General features: G+C 51.3%; 2 protein-coding genes across 2 annotated transcripts in view; one reads left to right on the top strand and one right to left on the bottom strand.

Annotated features, from left to right (window-relative positions):
- Positions 1–16,540, bottom strand: part of LOC135888089 (zinc finger protein 271-like) — a 29,108-nt gene extending 12,568 nt beyond the window's left edge. The window contains exons 1-2 of the mRNA XM_065415901.1: positions 16,531–16,540; positions 14,984–15,990 (exon numbers count right to left, since the gene is read on the bottom strand). Of these exons, the coding sequence (XP_065271973.1) occupies positions 14,984–15,990; positions 16,531–16,540 (1,017 nt within the window). The remainder of the gene's footprint in view (positions 1–14,983; positions 15,991–16,530) is intronic.
- The window catches only part of LOC135887555 (zinc finger protein 883-like), a 99,050-nt gene that overhangs the window by 47,266 nt on the left and 33,017 nt on the right, over positions 1–18,767 (top strand). The gene's annotated exons all lie outside the window — the stretch shown is intronic.

The following is an 18,767-nucleotide window of genomic DNA, read 5'->3' as shown; positions in this document are numbered from 1 at the left end:
CTTTATTTGGTTATGTTGACTGAACTGTAAAACCCAGCTCAGCCCTTTGGCCCCCACACCAGTCAGCTGACTCCTGGGACAAGAGACCAGGCTAGATCAGAGGTGCTGGAACAATTTTTATAGTGGGGTGCTGAGAGTCAGTGAACCAATCTGTAAACATAGGATGGAAACCACTTCAAGCCAGGGGGTGCGCACTTCAGCACCATGGGCTGGAATGGTGGTGGTGGAGGGTCTGGCTGGAGTCAGGGGACAAAGAGACTTGGCTGGGGCGGCGCATGACTACCATGATGGGGTGAGAGGCTGAAGATCTTCGCTGGAGTGAGAGAAGATAGGAGCCCAAATGATTGGACAACAGTATACGATTCACATAAAATAGAATAAAAAATAGAAAAAATAATACATTTATAAAAAGTGCAAAATAAATTTAAAATAGTAATAATGAATAAAATACAAAAATATTAACAGACTTAAAAAAAGTAAAATAATAAAAACTGAAAAATAAAAGAATTGTAAAATACATAAAAACCATAAAAGGGGAAATAAAATTAAAAGAAACTTAATATATATATATATATAAACAACAATAAAATAAAAAAGGAAATACAAGTAAAATATATTAAAAAGGTAAAAATATAACTATTAAGAAAAAACACACACACAAAAAGAAAGAAAAAAGAAGTACAATTGTAAAACCGAGGGTGAGAGTCCATGGGGCTTGTGCTCCTATATCATAGGTGAGGAGCTCTGATGTGTGCCCCCATGTCCCCCTCTCTGTCCCCCGTGTGGACAGGGCTAGACAGCAGTCTCACTCCGGCCATGCGGCCACCCCAGCCTGGGAGTGAGGGGCGGCGCCCTCCCGGGCTTCCGGACCCACAGACAAAGCCCGGGGGGAACCACTCCCATTTATACTTGCTGGACACAAGGCTCTTGCTCGTGTTGTACAGGAGGCTAAGCGACCCCCCTGTTATACACTGAGCAATGAGGGCTCCCTCCGTGTGGGGCAGAGGCGAGACCCTGCGCTCCAGGGACGAGGTAGCTGGTGGACAGACCCCGCCGGAGCGGGGAATGTCGGCAGGCGCCACTCTGCCTTGGACGGAGTCATCTCCACTTGAGCAAGCGAGACTCCCCGCAACTGCCAGGCACCTCTTCCGTCAGTGGACGGTGACCCTGACTCCGAGAGAGACCCCCGGGAAAGCGAGAGAAAGACGGGGTGTCCCTCGGCTGGGCCCCCTGGGGCGAGATTCAGCCCAGCCGCAGCGGGGTACACAAGGTACTAGGTGGAGAGGGGAAGGAGAGAGAGAGCCAGGCTGGAGGCCTCCGGGCTCTGCTCCCCTCTCTGCACCAGCCTGAGTCCCCCCACTCAGGGCTTTTCCCAGCGTGTACCCAGCTCACCCAACCTTGTGTCATGGGTCCGGGCCAAGCCTTCGGAATGAGGGGAGAGAAAAGGGCAACGCTACCTCTGCCCGGGCTGTGCAGGGAATCACCCCGCCCTTCTGGAACTACCTCTGCGGACACAGCTGGGATTGTAGCTCATTGAGACTTCCAGAGCCTGGCCCCATTGCGGTCACTCCATGAGGTAGAACAGAAACACCTGCCTTTAAAATTCAACTGTATCTAGGGTGACCCCACCTGTATTTCAAGTTCCGTAATAGAGGACACTGCTGCGGGGGGAGGGGGTGAGCTCGAGGGGGTATTTTGGGGTGCTGGAGGGGTGTGTGTGTACTGGGAGATGGTATTTGGGAGGTGCTGGACAGAGTATTTGGGGTGTGTAAGAGCAGGGGTGCCTCTCGGGACCGGGGGACCTCCCGCAGGCAGGCTGCCGAAGGCAGCCTGACTGCCGCCCTCAGGGCGACCGGCAGACAGCACCCCAGGCAGGCGCTTGCTGCACTGGTGCCTGGAGCCGCCCCTGGTTGTCCCCCATAACGTCCATTCTTCTCCCCCCCACACCCCACGGAGCACTCCCCTTTTCTCCCCCGCCAAGGAGCACCCTTCTCTCTCTCTCTCCTCCCCTCCGGCAGGGCTGGGTTGGGTGAGGTGTTGGGGGGGAGGGGGAGGCTAGCTGGCTGCCTGCTGAGGAATGAAAGTGAAAGTAACTCACTTCCTTGGCAGCCAGCCAGGATTGGAATGGTCACGCGTGACTGGGCTGGGGATAGCCAGATAGCATGTGTGAAAAATCAGGACGGGGGGTTGGGATAGGGTAGGGTTACCATACGTCCGGATTTTCCCAGACATGTCCGGCTTTTTGGGGCTCAAATCCCCGTCCGGGGGGAAATCCCCAAAAGCCGGACATGTCCGGGAAAATAGGGAGGGAGGGAGGGCTCGGCGGTGCTCGGCCGGGGCCTCTGGGGCTGGGGTCGGCGGTGCGGGGCCGGGCCGGGGCCGGCGGTGCTCGGCAGGAGCTGGGGGTGCGGGGCCGGTGCCGGTGTGGTGCCAGGCCGGGGTCGCGGGGCCGGGGGCACGGTGCCAGGCCGGGGTCCAGGAGCCGGGCGTGCGGTGCCGGGCCGGGAACCAGGGGCGCGGTGCCGGGCCGGGGGCCGGGCCGGGCCAGGAGCCGGGGTCGCGAGGCCGGGCCGGGCCAGGAGCCGGGGTCGCGGGGCCGGGCCGGGGGCCAGGCCGGGCCAGGAGCCGGGGTCGCGAGGCCGGGCCGGGCCAGGAGCCGGGGTCACGGGGCCGGGCCGGGGGCCATTGTCGCGGGGCCGGGCCGGGGGCCAGGGTCGCGGGGCCGGGCCAGGAGCCGGGGTCGCGGGGCCGGGCCGGGGGCCAGGCCGGGCCAGGAGCCGGGGTCGCGGGGCCGGGCCGGGAGCCAGTGCCCCAGGGCCCGAGCCAAGCCGGGCGGGAGACGCCGGGGCCAGAGCCTCTTGGCCTGGGCCGGCCAGCCGGCCGCCGAAGGGAGCCGCTCGGCCAGGAGGGCCGGACTGAGCCGCGCCGCACCCCGTCCCAGCTTACCTGCTGCCTCCCTGTTTCAGGCTTCCCGCGAACATTTGATTCGTGGGAAGCAGGGGATGGGGAGGAGCAGGGGGCGGAGCGTTCAGGGGAGGGGGCAGAGTTGGGGCGGGGCTGAGGGCGGGGAAGGGGCGGGGCCGGGTCCCCATGGAGTGTCCTCCTTTTTAAAAACTAAAAGATGGTAACCCTAGGATAGGGTGAGCAGCTGTCCCACTTTTATAGGGCCAGTCCCAATTTTTGGGTCTTTTTCTTATATAGGCTCCTATTACCCCACCCCCCCTACCCCCTGTCCTGATTTTTCACACTTGCTGTCTGGTCACCCTAGGTGTGGGTAATTGGTGCCTATATAAGACAAAGCCCCAAATATCGGGACTGGCCCTATAAAATCAGGACATCTGGATCTGGTCACCCTAGCTGGGGAGCGCGTCTCTCCCCCGGGCTGGCAGCAATCCATCTCATCCGGGGGGAGCTGCGCAGGGCAGGATGAGTTGCTGTGGCTCCATGGGTGCCCCGTCCCTGAGATCAGATGCTGTGCTAACTTCACCATGGTCCGTTGGGCTGGCGGTGGTGCCCATTGGTGTGTGATCGGACCTGAGGGTTTGCTGCTGCTGTTGCCACTCTGCACCCCAAGAGGTGGATTTTGGGGTCCTGCAGTTTTCCACCTATCTCCTCCTCTACTGCAGCTGTTGGACCAGCAGGCTGGGGGGTGAGCCAAGCATGAAAGCAGGACTGTGTTGCCATTTAGATTGTCATTTAACAACTTTGTTTGCCAAAAATGCTTGCTAACAATCCCTGAATTCAATTTCAATATTTTTTAAAAAAAAAATCAATACCTTAGCCCAAAACAGAAAATTAAGTTCTTGACAATTATTTGTGACAAGTTTGGTTTGGGGCAGGGAGTGGGACAGTTTTCATCAGAGAAACAAAAAATGTTGACTGAGTTTCCTATAGCCCTGTTACTGCTAAATAGAGCCCTCCAACAACTGTAATATGCTCATCCCCTTACTAGTGTATAGAGCAGGGGTCGGCAACCTACGGCACACGTGCCAAAGGTGGCACACAAGCTGATTTTTGATGGCACGCCGCGGCGGGCTGAGCAGCTCAGCCCACCGCCGCTCTGGGGTTCCGGCTGCTGCCCCATTGCCAGCCAGGGTCCCAGCCGCCGGCCCCACTCAGCGCCTGCTGCTGGCCTGGGGACCCCCAAGGAACCCCAGGCTGGCAACGGGCTGAGCAGGCCGGCGGCTGAGACCCCGTCTGAGCCACTCAAACCACTGCCGGCCTGGGGTTCCATTCACTCAGCCAGCAGCGGACTGAGCGGGGCCGGTGGGGGGCTGAGTGGGGCCGGCGGCAGGCTGAGCGGGGCCGGCGGCTGGGACCCCGACTGGCAAGGGGCCGGCAGCCGGAACCCCAGAGCAGCAGCAGGCTGAGTGCTGCCGGCACCCCAGACTGGCAACGGACTGAGCCACTCAGCCCCCCCGCCGGTTCCGCTCAGCCCGCCAGCGGCCCGCTCAGCCTGCTGCCGGCTGAGTGAATGGAATCCCAGACCGGCAGTGGGTTGAGTAGGGCCAGTAGCTGGACCCAAGACCAGCAGTGGGCTGAGCGGGGCTGGTGGCTGGAACCCCAGACAAGGATCCCAGGCAAGGATCACACTAAATTGATAAGATCTGCATTTTAATTTGATTTTAAATGAAGCTTCTTAAATATTTTAAAAACCTTATTTACTTTAAATACAACAATAGTTTATTTATATAATATAGACATAGAGAGACCTTCTACAAATGTTAAAATGTATTACTGGCATGGGAAACCTTAAATTACAGTGAACTTGGCACACCACTTCTGAAAGGTTGCCGACCCCTGGTAGAGAGTGACCATATGTTGTACTAAGATTCTCTTGCTTTTTTTCCCAGTGAGTCAGTATAGCTTTTGCCAGCCCAGAGGTTGGGCAGCCAATGTCTTACATTTTCACAATGTTTTGTCCAACTTTCATAAAGTAAATACATGGTTAATATGAGTTAAAAAGGCCAGGGACACTTCCTTGTGAGGAATCTGTGCAGCAGATCATGCGAGAGCTGTGAAAATGTCAGTTTTTGATGGAACTTTAGAGGCAGTGATTTATCATGTATTTCTGGCAGTGCCCAAAATGTGCTGCTATTGCTAATGTCTTTCCAAACAAAAATAAGGCACAATAGGACTTGTGTAACATTTCTGTGCTACCTTAATGTAGATGAGATGATTCTGTGCTGACTTCATTTTGGTCACTTTGTGCTTTACCTAGGAGTAAAACTAGGGGTTATATTTCCCCACTGCTCGGAAACCCAGCTTATTAAACTGGATAATGCCATTGATCGATTTACAGTAGAAGGTTGATATAGAGTTGTAACTAACATTAAGGGTATGTCTACACTACGAGAGTAGTTCGATTTTAGTTAAATCGAATATGTGGAATCGATATTACAAAGTCGAACGTGTGTGTCCACACTAAGGACAGTAATTCGACTTTGTCAGTCCACACTAACGGGGCAAGCGTCGACATTGGAAGCGGTGCACTGTGGGCAGCTATCCCACAGTTCCCGCAGTCCCCGTTGCCCATTGGAATTCTGGGTCGAGCCGCCATTGCCTTCTGGGTAAAAAAATGTGTCGAGGGTGCTTTTGGGTAACTGTCGTCATCCAACCGTCACTCCCGCCCTCCCTCCCTGAAAGCGCCGGCGGGAAATCAGTTCGCGCACTTTTCTGGTCAGTGACAGCGCGGACGCCACAGCACTGTGAGCATGGATCCCGCTGTGACCATCGCTGCAGTTGTGGCCGTTGTCAACGCATCGCAGCTCATCATCGACCTTTCACTGAGGCAGATAGAGAGAAATCAGGCGAGGAGGCTACGGCACCGGGGTCAGGACCTGAACTCCGAGAGTAGCACACGCCTGTCTGAAACCACGACACCCAGTGCCGAGGACATCACGGTGGCAATGGGTCTTGTGGATACTGTGGAACGGCGATTCTGGGCCCGTGAAACAAGCACGGACTGGTGGGACCGCATAGTGCTTCAGGTCTGGGATGAATCCCAGTGGCTGCGAAACTTTCGCATGCGGAAGGGGACTTTCCTCGAACTTTGTGAGTTGCTGTCCCCTGCCCTGAAGCGCAAGGACACCCGGATGCGAGCAGCCCTGACTGTCCAGAAGCGAGTGGCCATAGCCCTCTGGAAGCTTGCAACGCCGGACAGCTACCGGTCAGTCGCGAACCAGTTTGGCGTGGGCAAGTCTACCGTGGGGGTTGTTGTCATGCAAGTAGCCAAGGCAATCGTGAAGGTACTGCTGTCAAAGGTAGTGACCCTGGGAAACGCGCAGGCCATCATAGATGGCTTCGCCGCGATGGGATTCCCAAACTGCGGTGGGGCTATAGATGGGACTCACATCCCTATCCTGGGACCGGACCACCAGGCCAGCCAGTACATCAACCGAAAGGGCTACTTTTCAATGGTGCTGCAAGCACTGGTGGACCATAAGGGACGTTTTACTAACATCAACGTTGGATGGCCGGGCAAGGTTCATGACGCTCGCGTGTTCAGGAACTCTGGTCTGTTTAGAAGGCTGCAGGAAGGTATTTACTTCCCGGACCACAAAATAACTCTTGGGGATGTGGAGATGCCTACAGTGATCCTCGGGGACCCAGCATACCCGCTACTGCCCTGGCTCATGAAGCCCTATACTGGCGCCCTGGACACAGAAAAAGAACTGTTCAACTACCGGCTCAGCAAGTGCAGAATGGTGGTGGAGTGTGCTTTTGGCCGTCTCAAGGGGAGATGGAGAAGCTTACTGACTCGTTGTGATCTCAGCGAAACCAATATCCCCATTGTTATTGCAGCTTGCTGTGTGCTCCACAATCTCTGTGAGAGCAAGGGGGAGACCTTTATGGTGGGGTGGGAGGTTGAGGCAAATCGCCTGGCTGCTGATTACTCCCAGCCAGACAGCCGGGAGATTAGAAGAGCCCAGCGGGACGCACTGTGCATCCGGGAGGCTTTGAAAGACAGTTTCCAGACTGAGCAGGGTCACCAGTGAATTTTAAGTTTGTGGACTCAGAACCTGAACTTGCCACCGTTTCTTTACCCAGTTACCGTTGACTATCCTCTCCAGTTACATACCCCCTTCACCCCCTTCCCAAAAAATAAAATCTGTTCTGTTTTGTTAATGAACACCGTTGTCTTTATTACTGTTTTCGCGGGAATGTTTTAAACCTGGGACGCAGACTGTGGCGGGGTGCGGGTTTACTGTTGTGATGCAAATGATGCTTCTAAACTCCAGGAATGACGGGTTCCGCAGTGGTGGACTGGTTGTTTCAACAGAGCCTGCCAGCCCTCCTGGGCGGGACAGCGTGTATGTGTCGGCTATGTGACTGTCTGGCAGGGGGAGGAGGGTTACAGCTCCCCTGCTGCGGGGCTCTGTGATGCATTAGATCTGTAACTGCCCTCCCCCGCCACAAAGTCACAGAGCAACCCCCCCCCCCAGAACACGAAAACCACCTCCCAGATTGAACAGGGTCACTAGTCACTGCACTGGGTATGTGTCCTGATCCTGGACCTGACCCCGCCTCTGTACCCTGGTAAAGGTGACTGTCCTGTCCAATTACCATGCCCCTTCCCCTCGTTCAGACAGACTCTCCTCCAAAATAAAATCATGGAAACAGTAATTAACAGAAACGAATATTTTATTATGAACCAGACATGAAACGTGGGGGTTGAAACTTGCACGGGGGCTTCTGTGAGGTGTGTAGGAAAGGACTTTTAAAATTTTGGGGAATGAGAGCCTTCTAGTGCTAGAGCAGTCTGCAGGGGTTGACTGAAAGTTTTAACGGCCCTTGCCGCCCCTCCTTCTTTGTACTTTGGGTGAGGGGGGTGTGGGACTTGGTGGCGGGGGAGGGCGGTTAGAGATAGACCGCAGCGGGGCTCTGTCCTCCTGCCTCCGGTCTTGCAGAACATCCACAAGGCGCCGGAGCGTGTCCGTTTGCTCCCTCAGAAGTCCAAGCAGCTTTTCAGTAGCCTGCTGGTCCTCCTGACGCCACCTCTCCTCCCGTTCCATGACTGCTCGGTGCATTTGGGACAAGTTCTCCCTCCACTGTGTCTGCTGGGCTGCCTGGGCTCGGGAACAGCTCATTAGTTCTGAGAACATGTCCTCCCGCGTCTTCTTCTTCCTCCTCCTAATCTGCGCTAGCCTCTGGGAGTGTGCTGACAGGCTGGGTTGGGAGACAGTCGCAGATGTGTCTGTGTGAATGGGAAAAATGGAGTGAATTCCTGAGACAGATAAATGAAGTTGTGTACAAAGAACCTAGTCTTTCTCTGTGAACAAGACCATGCACTGCACCTCTCACATGCGCACTCAGGACAAGGTCGAATTTTCGGCCATCGCCTTCAGTGCCTGGGGTCCTGCAGTGGTCTTGCAGTTATCTGAGAAGCGTGGCAGGACACCTGAACTTCTGTAGCGTGCAATCATGGTAAGCCGTAGACTTCTGGCTGCTTAAAACTGTACTAGTAGCACTGGCCTCCTTTCACATTGAAAGCAATGCCAGTCTCTGCTGCCAGCAATCAGGACAGCATGAACTATGCCCCTGTCCCACCCCCTCGCGGCTGTTCCAGGGAAAGATCCCTGTATGCTGCCCCTCTCCCTCCACCGCGTGGCTGTAAAGCAGTCCCAATACTAACATTCCCCTCCCTAATTCAAAGCAGGGCGTAATGAGCGACATCACCCTGCTGAGGATCTCGGAGTCCCAGAGGGAAAGGATGTTTCGAGAAAGCCTTCAGAAACCAGGGCCGTTTGCCGCTATGCTCTGCAGGGCGATGATACCAGACTATCTGATGGTGTCGTGGCGCGGTAACGTGTCCTACCACGGAGGGCCCACTAAGATCGCCCTACCCAGGAACCTGATGAACAGGCTGGAAATGTACCTTCTTGAGACCTACGAGGAGTTCTCCTATGAGGATTTCGCCTCCATCCCCGGCCATATTGACCGGATTTTCGCGTAGGTGCACTGGGACTAAAGAGTGGAGCGTCTTGGGCAGCATAATCATGACTTACCGGACATTGTAAAAAAAATTTTAAATACTTGGGACTAAATTGTGAAGAGCCTAAGGCAGACAAATCATGAAAAACCCTTTGTTACGATTGTAAATATTCCAGTTTTTTTGCAGTTAATTGTTTACATGTTTAAGCACTTTAATAAACAGCCATTGTTAATATTATAAATATTCTAGTTCTTGTAAAAATAAATGTTTAGATATTTAAAGCACTCACTGCTTGATCCTTCCCCTGATTCTGTCTCCGGGGTAAGGGATGGGGACGGTTGGTAGGGGATCTCGGTAAGGGTGATGAAGAGCTCCTGGCTGTCGGGGAAATCAGCGGTGCCAGCGCTGTCGACTGCCTCGTCCTCCTCATCTCCTTCTTCATCTTCCCCGTCCGCTAACATGTCCGACGAGGAACCTGCCGCGGACAATATCCCATCCTCAGAGTCCACGGTCAGTGGTGGGGTAGTGGTGGCGGCCGCACCTAGGATGGAATGCAGTGCCTCGTAGAAACGGGATGTGTGGGGATGGGATCCGGAGCGTCCGTTTGCCTCTTTGGTTTTTTGGTAGCCTTGTCTCAGCTCCTTGATTTTCACGCGGCACTGCGTTGCATCCCGGCTGTATCCTCTCTCTGCCATGGCTTTAGAGATCTTCTCGTAGATCTTTGCATTCCGTCTTTTGGAGCGCAGCTCTGAAAGCACGGACTCATCGCCCCACACAGCGATGAGATCCAAGACTTCCCGATCAGTCCATGCTGGGGCCCTCCTTCTATTAGATTGCATGGCCATCTCTGCTGGAGAGCTCTGCATCGTTGCCAGTGCTGCTGAGCTCGCCACGCTGTCCAAACAGGGAATGAGATTCAAACTGGCCAGACAGGAAAAGGAATTCAAATTTTCCCGGGGCTTTTCCTGTGTGGCTGATCAGAGCATCCGAGCTCGGACTGCTGTCCAGAGCGTCAACAGAGTGGTGCACTGTGGGATAGCTCCCGGAGCTATTACCGTCGATTTCCATCCACACCTAGCCTAATTCGATATGGCCATTTCGAATTTAGCGCTACTCCTCTCGTTTTGGAGGAGTACAGAAGTCGAATTTAAGAGAGCTCTATGTCGAACTAAATAGCTTCGTGGTGTGGACGGGTGCAGGGTTAATTCGATGTAACGGCGCTAAATTCGACATAAAAGCCTAGTGTAGACCAGGCCTAAGACTGATGCCCACTATACATTTAAAACTAAAAAGTGGCTTTGTAAAAATGACATGGGTTTCCAACTCTATTGTGTCTCAGTCAGGGCGGAGCGCCTTGTGAGGTGTCTTCACACTAGCTCAAGGTCACAGCGCAAGAACCTAGAGAGCCTCCTGAAGCACGGTGATAGTTTTGATTTAAATGGACTTGAACCGTACGAAGAATTGAGTACACTGTCACCAATGTTGCCACATGCAAAATCAGTGATGGACATTGTACAGTTTATTCATACCAGCAAACTTGTTGACATATATCCCAATGTGTACATTGCCACTCGTATTCTACCGACAATTCCTGTAACAGTAGCATCAGGAGAACGGAGTTTCTCAAAACTAAAGCTCATTAAAAACTATCTCCATTCTACAATAAGTCAGGAACGCTTGACTGGTCTTGCTATTCCTGCAATCGAACAAGACATCACTTTGTCTTTGTCATACAATGACATTATTACTGCTTTTGCGCCAAAAAAGCCAGAAAGATTGCTTTTAATTAAAAACAAATCCTTGTTTCAATACTTCTTCATATAAATTTCCAATAAAATGTTGACAAATTAAAAAAATTATATTATTTGCATCATTCTGTCAAATCAGAATTTTTTCTATAGCGCTACTTCTTTAGTGCTAGTCCATCAGCATTACAGTGTGCTTAATTAAGTTAAACTGGGTTTAATAACATGCATGTGGCAAGTTTTCCAATACTGTAAGCTTATGTTTGTGTTGTTAAGAGCAAGTCAGGCACAGGGGCACCAGTTTAATAATCCCGCCTAGGGCACCATAAATCCTAAGGACGGCCCTGTCCTCTGCCCAGCTTCTCATCAGAGGGGCCCACTCCACAGTGCACCCCTCTGTGAGGAGGGTTGGGGAGGGAGAGCCTGTCTGTGTTGGACAGGCAGAGAGACAGGAAGCCCCTGATTTAACAACACGCATGAGCTGCCACCTGCTCACTTTACAAATAAATGAACAGAAAGATTGCACCAGGTCAGTTCAGACAGAGGTGGCAATAGACCCCACTGGTGAATTCCGGCCCCACTGAAATTGATGGTTTTTTTCAAACAGGCTTCAAGGGAGCCAGGATTTTACTCCAGATCACCAATCTGCTAGAGCTAGATTTTAGCCACTCGGCCAGGCTGCCTTTCAGATTGATTGTTCCACAAATAAGTGCTTTTGTGAGCCTACCTCTAACCTAGGGTGACCAGACAGCAAGTGTGAAAAATCGGGACAGGCGGTGTGGGGTAATAGGAGCCTATATAAGAAAAAGACCCCAAAATTGGGATTGTCCCTATAAAATCGGGACATCTGGTTACCCTACTCTAACCAGTACACCACACCATCTTCCCAGAGCCAGGGATAGCATTCCTGATCTCCGATTTTCTACTGCCCTGGCTGCTGCTGCTGGGTGTATCTATTTTCCAAACATCCACGTGAGGCTATGGCATGTTTCAGGAGACGAGTGATGAGACAGACCCCTTCACAGAGGATCCCTGCAGCTGATTGGTTATGGTGTCACAGCTAAATATGACTGGTTGTTCTTGGTGCTGTTACTTTTGATAGTTTGTCCTGCACCATTGGGCTCCTGGGACCTCAGCACTGTTAAAGCAGATGAACTTCCCAAATGCATGGAACACATGATAGTCAAATGCTACCAGGGTGCATGTGGGGAATGGGCATCAACCATGGGTCTTGCTGGGTGGTTCTTCATTTATCTGTGGTATCCACCTCTGGCAGTGAGAGTCTGGTAAATACCTTGAGCCCTATTCCTACCTGATGGGGCTGGGCGAATCTGGGGCTGGAAATTTGGCTCCAGGATGAACCCCCCAGCAAGTCCCTGAAAATCCCCTACCTGAGTTGTCTCCACTGCAGCCACTGGGAGGAACGAACGGTCGGGAGCTAAACATGAACGTTATGCTGGCACCTGTCGGGGTGAGAAGGGGATTTGGGAGACTTCAGAAGGGACTTTCAGGGTTACAGTGACCAGCCAGCTTTCATGGAGCACCGTACATTTATTTTAGGACAAAAACATTACAGAGAACACATATCATAAAACAACCACCAGTCTGTGTGCATGCTAGCTTATCAGCTGTCAGCCGTCTTCCACAGGGAGACCCTCTTAGCTTTCCAGTCCTTCAAGCAGGGTTTTGCCCTCTTGGCTACTATCTCATAACAAGGGATTTCCATCAGTTCAGGCTGGCCTTTTATACCACAAGCTCCTTCTTTGACTCCTGGGCCTCTTGAACCTGGTCTGAGCCAGTCTATGCAATTCAGCCCAGGAGGTGGTGCTGCTCTTGGGCTGTTTACCTGCCCTGGGATCTTCAGTAATTAACCATCACTGGATTTAGTTCCTGGAGAAGCTCAGTTAGCCTCCCCCATGGCGCAATCTTATAATCCCTACTTCCCAAAGGTACATACAACATTTATAGATACAAAATGCCAATGGCACATATCATTACAATAGTCTTTTATGTTTCCATGCTTCCAAGGTCTTGCATCCGTCACGGAGGGTGTTAGATTAAAGCCACCTCCTCCGGTCTCCTGCTGCAGGATTAACGAAAAGCGATTCTTTCATCAGCCTCAGGATTTGAGTACCTGCATTATTAATTCAATCTGAAATCGATGATCCAAAAAACCCCAGCATTGTTAATCCAGTGATGTATTGACTCAATCTCAGTTGTAAATTTGAAACAATACCATGATCAACTCCATCTGAGGTTAGTGAAGTTATAATAGTTTTAGCCTCAGTTATGTGTTTGTTTAATCTACATATTTGCTTGATTATATTTTCTAATAAAACCCATGCAAAGTACACAGCACTCGCTTGTTTTTTTCAGATTGCAACATGGTCCAGAAACACGAAGAAGGTAAATTAGCCGAGTTCTCTGAGAGCTGCATGGCCCTCTCCTGAAATTAAACCTTTAGACCTCACAAGAGATGTCAGCAGAAGGGCTGGGGAGTAAGTGATTCCTCCTCAGGAAGGAAACTGAACAGGTCTGGGGAACTTTTCCCCTGGCCCTAGAGCCCAAAAATGAAGGAAATTCTTGGGGGACCAGAACAGACCAGGAATGTTTTATTAGACATTTATTTGGGCAAAAAAGAAACCTAGTGAGGTAAAAAGGTCAAAGATTCCCTGAAACTTGAAACAGACCCATGAGAGCCCATCTCCCCCACCCTCTGTCCAGAGAAGAGGGGAGAATCCCTTCCCGGGAAGCTATTTCAGCATAATCCCCTGCCTGAAAACATGGACAAGGGACTCTAGCTAACTCAGGAAAACCATCCCCCAACAGAGAGAGCTGGGAAGGGACAGGAGTGTCAGAGACTAATACAATACAGTAATAATAATAATGACATTTTCCCTCTCTTGGCACCTCTGTCCTCCTGAGCCACTGAACACCACGTGATCAGCAACCCCTCACGACTCCACACGGAGGTGGGCATCTGCTATTATCCCCATTGTAGAGATGGGAGGAACAGACCCCCAGAGAGGAAAGGAAGTGAGTGAACCATGATCGCACAAGGGGACACTAGCAGAATTGGGTATCGAACCCAGGAGCCCTGACTGCCAGGCTCTCTGCCCTTGCTCCACTCAGATTTGAGACGAGATCCTAGGAGTCCAGAGAACCGATACCCCCTGCTCTATTACACCATCCTGCCCACACTGGGACAGCGGAATCCTTTCGGGGGAATGTATTCCTATGAGTTTTCCGGTCTCCGTCCCCTGCCTCCCTGCAGCTGCAGAGACACCAAATAAATTGAGCATCACTCTGACATCCTGTCGCTTCAGATAGGCAGCTCTTGCTATTTTATAACTAATTGTAAGTAAGCAAGACACGAGAAGTAATTCTTCCACTCTATTCCAGTTGAGGCCTAATCAGCATGTGCTCTGGGTGCCACATTTCAGGAAAGATGTGGACAAATTGGAGCAAGTCTAGAGAAGGGCAACAAAAATGATTAAAGGTCTAGAAAACATGACCTATGAGGGAAGATTGAAAAAAATTGGGTTTGTTTAGTCTGCAAAAGAGAAGACAGAGGGGACATGAGAACAGTTTTCAAGTACTTAAAAGGTTGTTACAAGGAGGAGGGAGAAAAATTGTTCTTCTTAACCTTTGAGGACAGGACAAGAAGAAATGGGCTTAAATTGCAGCAAGGGAGGTTTACGTGGGACATTAGGAAAAACTTCTTAACTGTCAGGGTGGTTACACACTGGAATAAATTGCCTAGGGAGGCTGTGGAATCTCCATCATTGTCTAACCTGCTCTTAAAAAAATCTCTAAACACCTATCAGGGATGGTCTACTTGGTTCTGCCACGAGTGCAGGGGACTGGACTAGATGACTTCTCAAGGTCCCTTCCAGTCCTATGATTCTATGAACTACAGTCCTGCAGGGCCCCTTGCTGCTCCCTTCAAAAACGTCCCCCTGCCCTCACCTTGAGGGGCCTTAGGAGCTGCAGGGACAACTCAGACAAACTACAAGGGGGATTTTTGTCTCTTCTCTACATTGGAAAGTGTGTGTGAAAGCCACAGAAATGTCTCCCCACTGATACCATCACCTGCTCCCCCCAGACCCTAAAATGCCCCATCTACCAAGTACCCAGTGTTTCCTCCTCCCCGGCCCCTAACCAACCACCCCCCACTGAAACCCAGACCAGCCACCAGCCTGCTTTCCCTACCCAGACCATCCTCAGATGAAACCTGCTTCCAGAGGGCAGAGACCCATTGCCCCACAGGGAGAGCTCCTGAAACCTTCTATGCTGTGTGCACTTTCTGATGTGACTTCAGCGAATCCTTCCCCTTGTAGCTTTTCCCACAGACAGAACATTTATAGGGTGTCTCTGCTGAATGGATTCTCTGATGTCTAAGGACTCCCCAGCTCTGACTGAAGCTTTTCCCACATTCAGAGCAGTTATAGGGCTTCTCTCCTGTGTGGATTCGTCGATGTCTAATAAGTTGGGAGCTGTTACTAAACCTTTTCCCGCAGTCAGGGCATTTATAGGATCTCTCTCCGATGTGGATTCTCTGATGTACGATGAGGCTGAATCTTTGTTTGAAGCTTTTCCCACACTCGGGGCATTTATAGGGTGTCTCTCCTGTGTGGATTCTCTGGTGCGAAACCAGGTTTGAGCTCTGAGTGAAACTTTTCCCACATTCAGGGCATTTATAGGGCGTCTCTCCTGTGTGGAGTCTCCGATGTTTACTAAGGTCTGAGCTCCGCTTGAAGCTCTTCCCGCAGTCGGGGCACGTATAGGGTCTCTCCCCTGTGTGGATTCGTCTATGTGAAATAAGGGATGAGAAATTAGCAAAGCATTTTCCACACTCAAGGCAGCTATAGGGCCTGTCTCCTGTGTGGACTGAGCGATGGGAAATAATGTCCGAGTTCCGCGTGAAGCTTTCCCCGCAGTCAGGGCATTTATAGGGCCTCTCCCTTGTGTGGATTCTCTGATGTACCAGGAGGTTTGATATCTGAGCGAAGCTTTTCCCACACTCGGGGCAGTTATACAGTTTCTCTTTCATATGGACTCGTTGTTGGACCATGATTTCACTAGGATCCTCCAAACTTCTCGCTCGGCAAGTGGATTCATCCTGTCTCTTCCTTTGCTGGTTGCTCTTCTGCCTCTCTGACCTGCGCTGAGTCTCACGGCCTTCTTCTTGCTCAGGACTCAAGGAAACTTCCCCTTTGGATCTTCCTGATACTGTCCCACATGGTTCCACTTGCTCAGGACCTTCCTGCTGTGGATTCTCTTCCTGGTTCTCACCCACCATCCCATCACCTGCTGGGGAAGAGAATCCAGACATGAAATGTTTCCTCTGCCATGGAGAAAGGAACCCTCAGAAAGGGGAATGGGAAATGGGGGGAACAAACCAAAATAACTGCTGGGGAGACTGAAAAAATCAGGAGCCAAATCCCCCGCACTTACTTAAAAAAAAAAAAAAGTTAATGGCAAGGGAGTGACCGCCTGGCCTCAGGGTGGAAGGGAAGCCATAAGCAATACCTGCCATGAAGATACGATACCTGCTGAGGACTTGGGTGAGATGAGGCAGAATACTGGGGCGTGCACAGGGCCGGCGCAACCCATTAGGCGACCTAGGCGGTCGCCTAGGGCACTACAATTTGGAGGGCGGCGACCGCGGCGGTATTTCGGTGGCGGGACTGCCTCTGTAGGGGGCAGCATTTCGGGGTGGGACCTTCCGCCGCTTAGGGCGGCAGAAAAGCTGGCGGCGCTCCTGGGCGTGCATGAAGCCTTTATGGGAATCCCAGCCACTAACTCCAGTGACCGATAATTTCTGCATCCATTTCACCAACTCCTTACCTGTGTTCATGTTTTAAGGATCTTCCTTTCCTCAAAGCCCTGGAGATTTGGGATTCACGGCTCTGCCTCTGGTTCTAGCCAGGAAATCACATTACGTTTGGGAAACTGGAACTGCTCCACAGAAAGAAAAACAGGTGAGACTAGTTAGTCGGAGACAGCATCAGTTGCAGATGTCTTGAGTGGGTGGAGAAAATATTCCTGGAGATCCTTTGGCGGGGTCAGATGGTTCCTGAGAGATGGGTGGGTCCCACAGGGAGCTCCACACACTGGGGGATGTTCTGACTCTGGCAGGGAAGTTGTGCCACCTCTTACCCCTTTCTGAACCTGCCGTGACCAGAGCCCTATCCTGGCATGGACCCAATCCTGGGAAGGGAGGGACATGCAAAATCTGTGCACCTTGGTTTAAAAACACAGTGAGGTACATACACCCCATCTGCCCCATTCCCTCCTACTTTAATATTGCTCTTAAACCAGAAAGTTTGGTCTCCGGAAAAAGTTTCCAAAAGAAGCCTGTGTAGAATGCAAGGAGCACAGGACACACGGTCTTGAAAACTGCTTAGGGCAGGGCTCGAACACACAGTTCATGGGTCAGGGTCCATAACCACAGTATACCCCCTGTCACTACCTGGAAAGCCTCTGGCTTCAACTGTGCACAGGTCTTGCTGCACATGTGAATTTCACAGTGCTAAGTGCATCGCTTTGGCACATGCTGACCTGACGTTCCAGACTGTAATGTTAATAACTTTTTCAATGTGGCTTCCCCAAAAGGGCACTGGGTGCCATGCTTGAGTTGAGATAAACCCCAGGTGACTGAGATCAATTTGAGGAAGGGTTAGTGCCATAGGTGTGCAAAAAAACATGGTAGGTGAATGAGACTTGGGTTTTTTTTTAGTAAAATATTGCTTTTTCGGGGGGGGGGGGGGGCTACTCAGGAAACCCTTGCTCAAATGATCCCAGATTTGAACACTATCACTACCCCAGTACCCATATGAGGCTCAGAAAATTTCAAGACAATCTGAAATTCAAGATTGGTTGTATCGCTCTCAGAATACAGTAGAGCCTCAGAGTTATGAACACCAGAGTTACGAATAGACCGGTCAACCACACACCTCATTTGGAACTGGAAGTATGCACAATAAATATGGCAGGCGACCAGCTTGGCTAAACAGTGAAATCCTTGCTGATCTTAAACGCAAAAAAGAAGCTTACAAGAAGTGGAAGATTGGACAAATGACCAGGGAGGAGTATAAAAATATTGCTCAGGCATGCAGGAGTGAAATCAGGAAGGCCAAATCACACTTGGAGTTGCAGCTAGCAAGAGATGTTAAGAGTAACAAGAAGGGTTTCTTCAGGTATGTTAGCAACAAGAAGAAAGTCAAGGAAAGTGTGGGCCCCTTACTGAATGAGGGAGGCAACCTAGTGACCGAGGATGTGGAAAAAGCTAATGTACTCAATGATTTTTTTGCCTCTGTCTTCACGAACAAGGTCAGCTCCCAGACTGCTGCACTGGGCAGCACAGTATGGGGAGAAGGTGACCAGCCCTCTGTGGAGAAAGAAGTGGTTCGGGACTATTTAGAAAAACTGGACGTGCACAAGTCCATGGGGCCGGATGCGCTGCATCCGAGGGTGCTAAAGGAGTTGGCGGATGAGATTTCAAAAATAAAGGCTAATAGCTCTGCAAACTCATGGCGATCAGGGGAGGTCCCAGATGACTGGAAAAAGGCTAATGTAGTGCCCATCTTTAAAAAAGGGAAGAAGGAGGATCCGGGGAATTACAGACCAGTCAGCCTCACCTCAGTCCCTGGAAAAATCATGGAGCAGGTCCTCAAGGAATCAATTCTAAAACACTTAGAGGAGAGGAAAGTGATCAGGAACAGTCAGCATGGATTCACCAAGGGGAAGTCGTGCCTGACTAACCTAATTGCCTTCTATGATGAGATAACTGGCTCTGTGGATGAGGGGAAAAGCAGTGGATGTGTTATTCCTTGACTTTAGCAAAGCTTTTGATACGGTCTCCCACAGTATTCTTGCCACCAAGTTAAAGAAGTATGGGCTTGATGAATGGACTGTAAGGTGGATAGAAAGCTGGCTAGATCGTCAGGCTCAACGGGTAGTGATCAATGGCTCCATGTCTAGTTGGCAGCCGGTTTCAAGCAGAGTGCCCCAAGGGTCAGTCCTGGGGCCGGTTTTGTTTAATATTTTTATTAATGATATGGAGGATGGTGTGGACTGCACTC

This window comes from Emys orbicularis, chromosome 13, assembly GCF_028017835.1.
Source record: "Emys orbicularis isolate rEmyOrb1 chromosome 13, rEmyOrb1.hap1, whole genome shotgun sequence".
Lineage (NCBI taxonomy): Eukaryota > Metazoa > Chordata > Testudines > Emydidae > Emys > Emys orbicularis.
The sequence above is the reverse complement of the archived record's forward strand: the minus strand, read 5'-3'. Positions and strand labels throughout refer to the sequence as shown.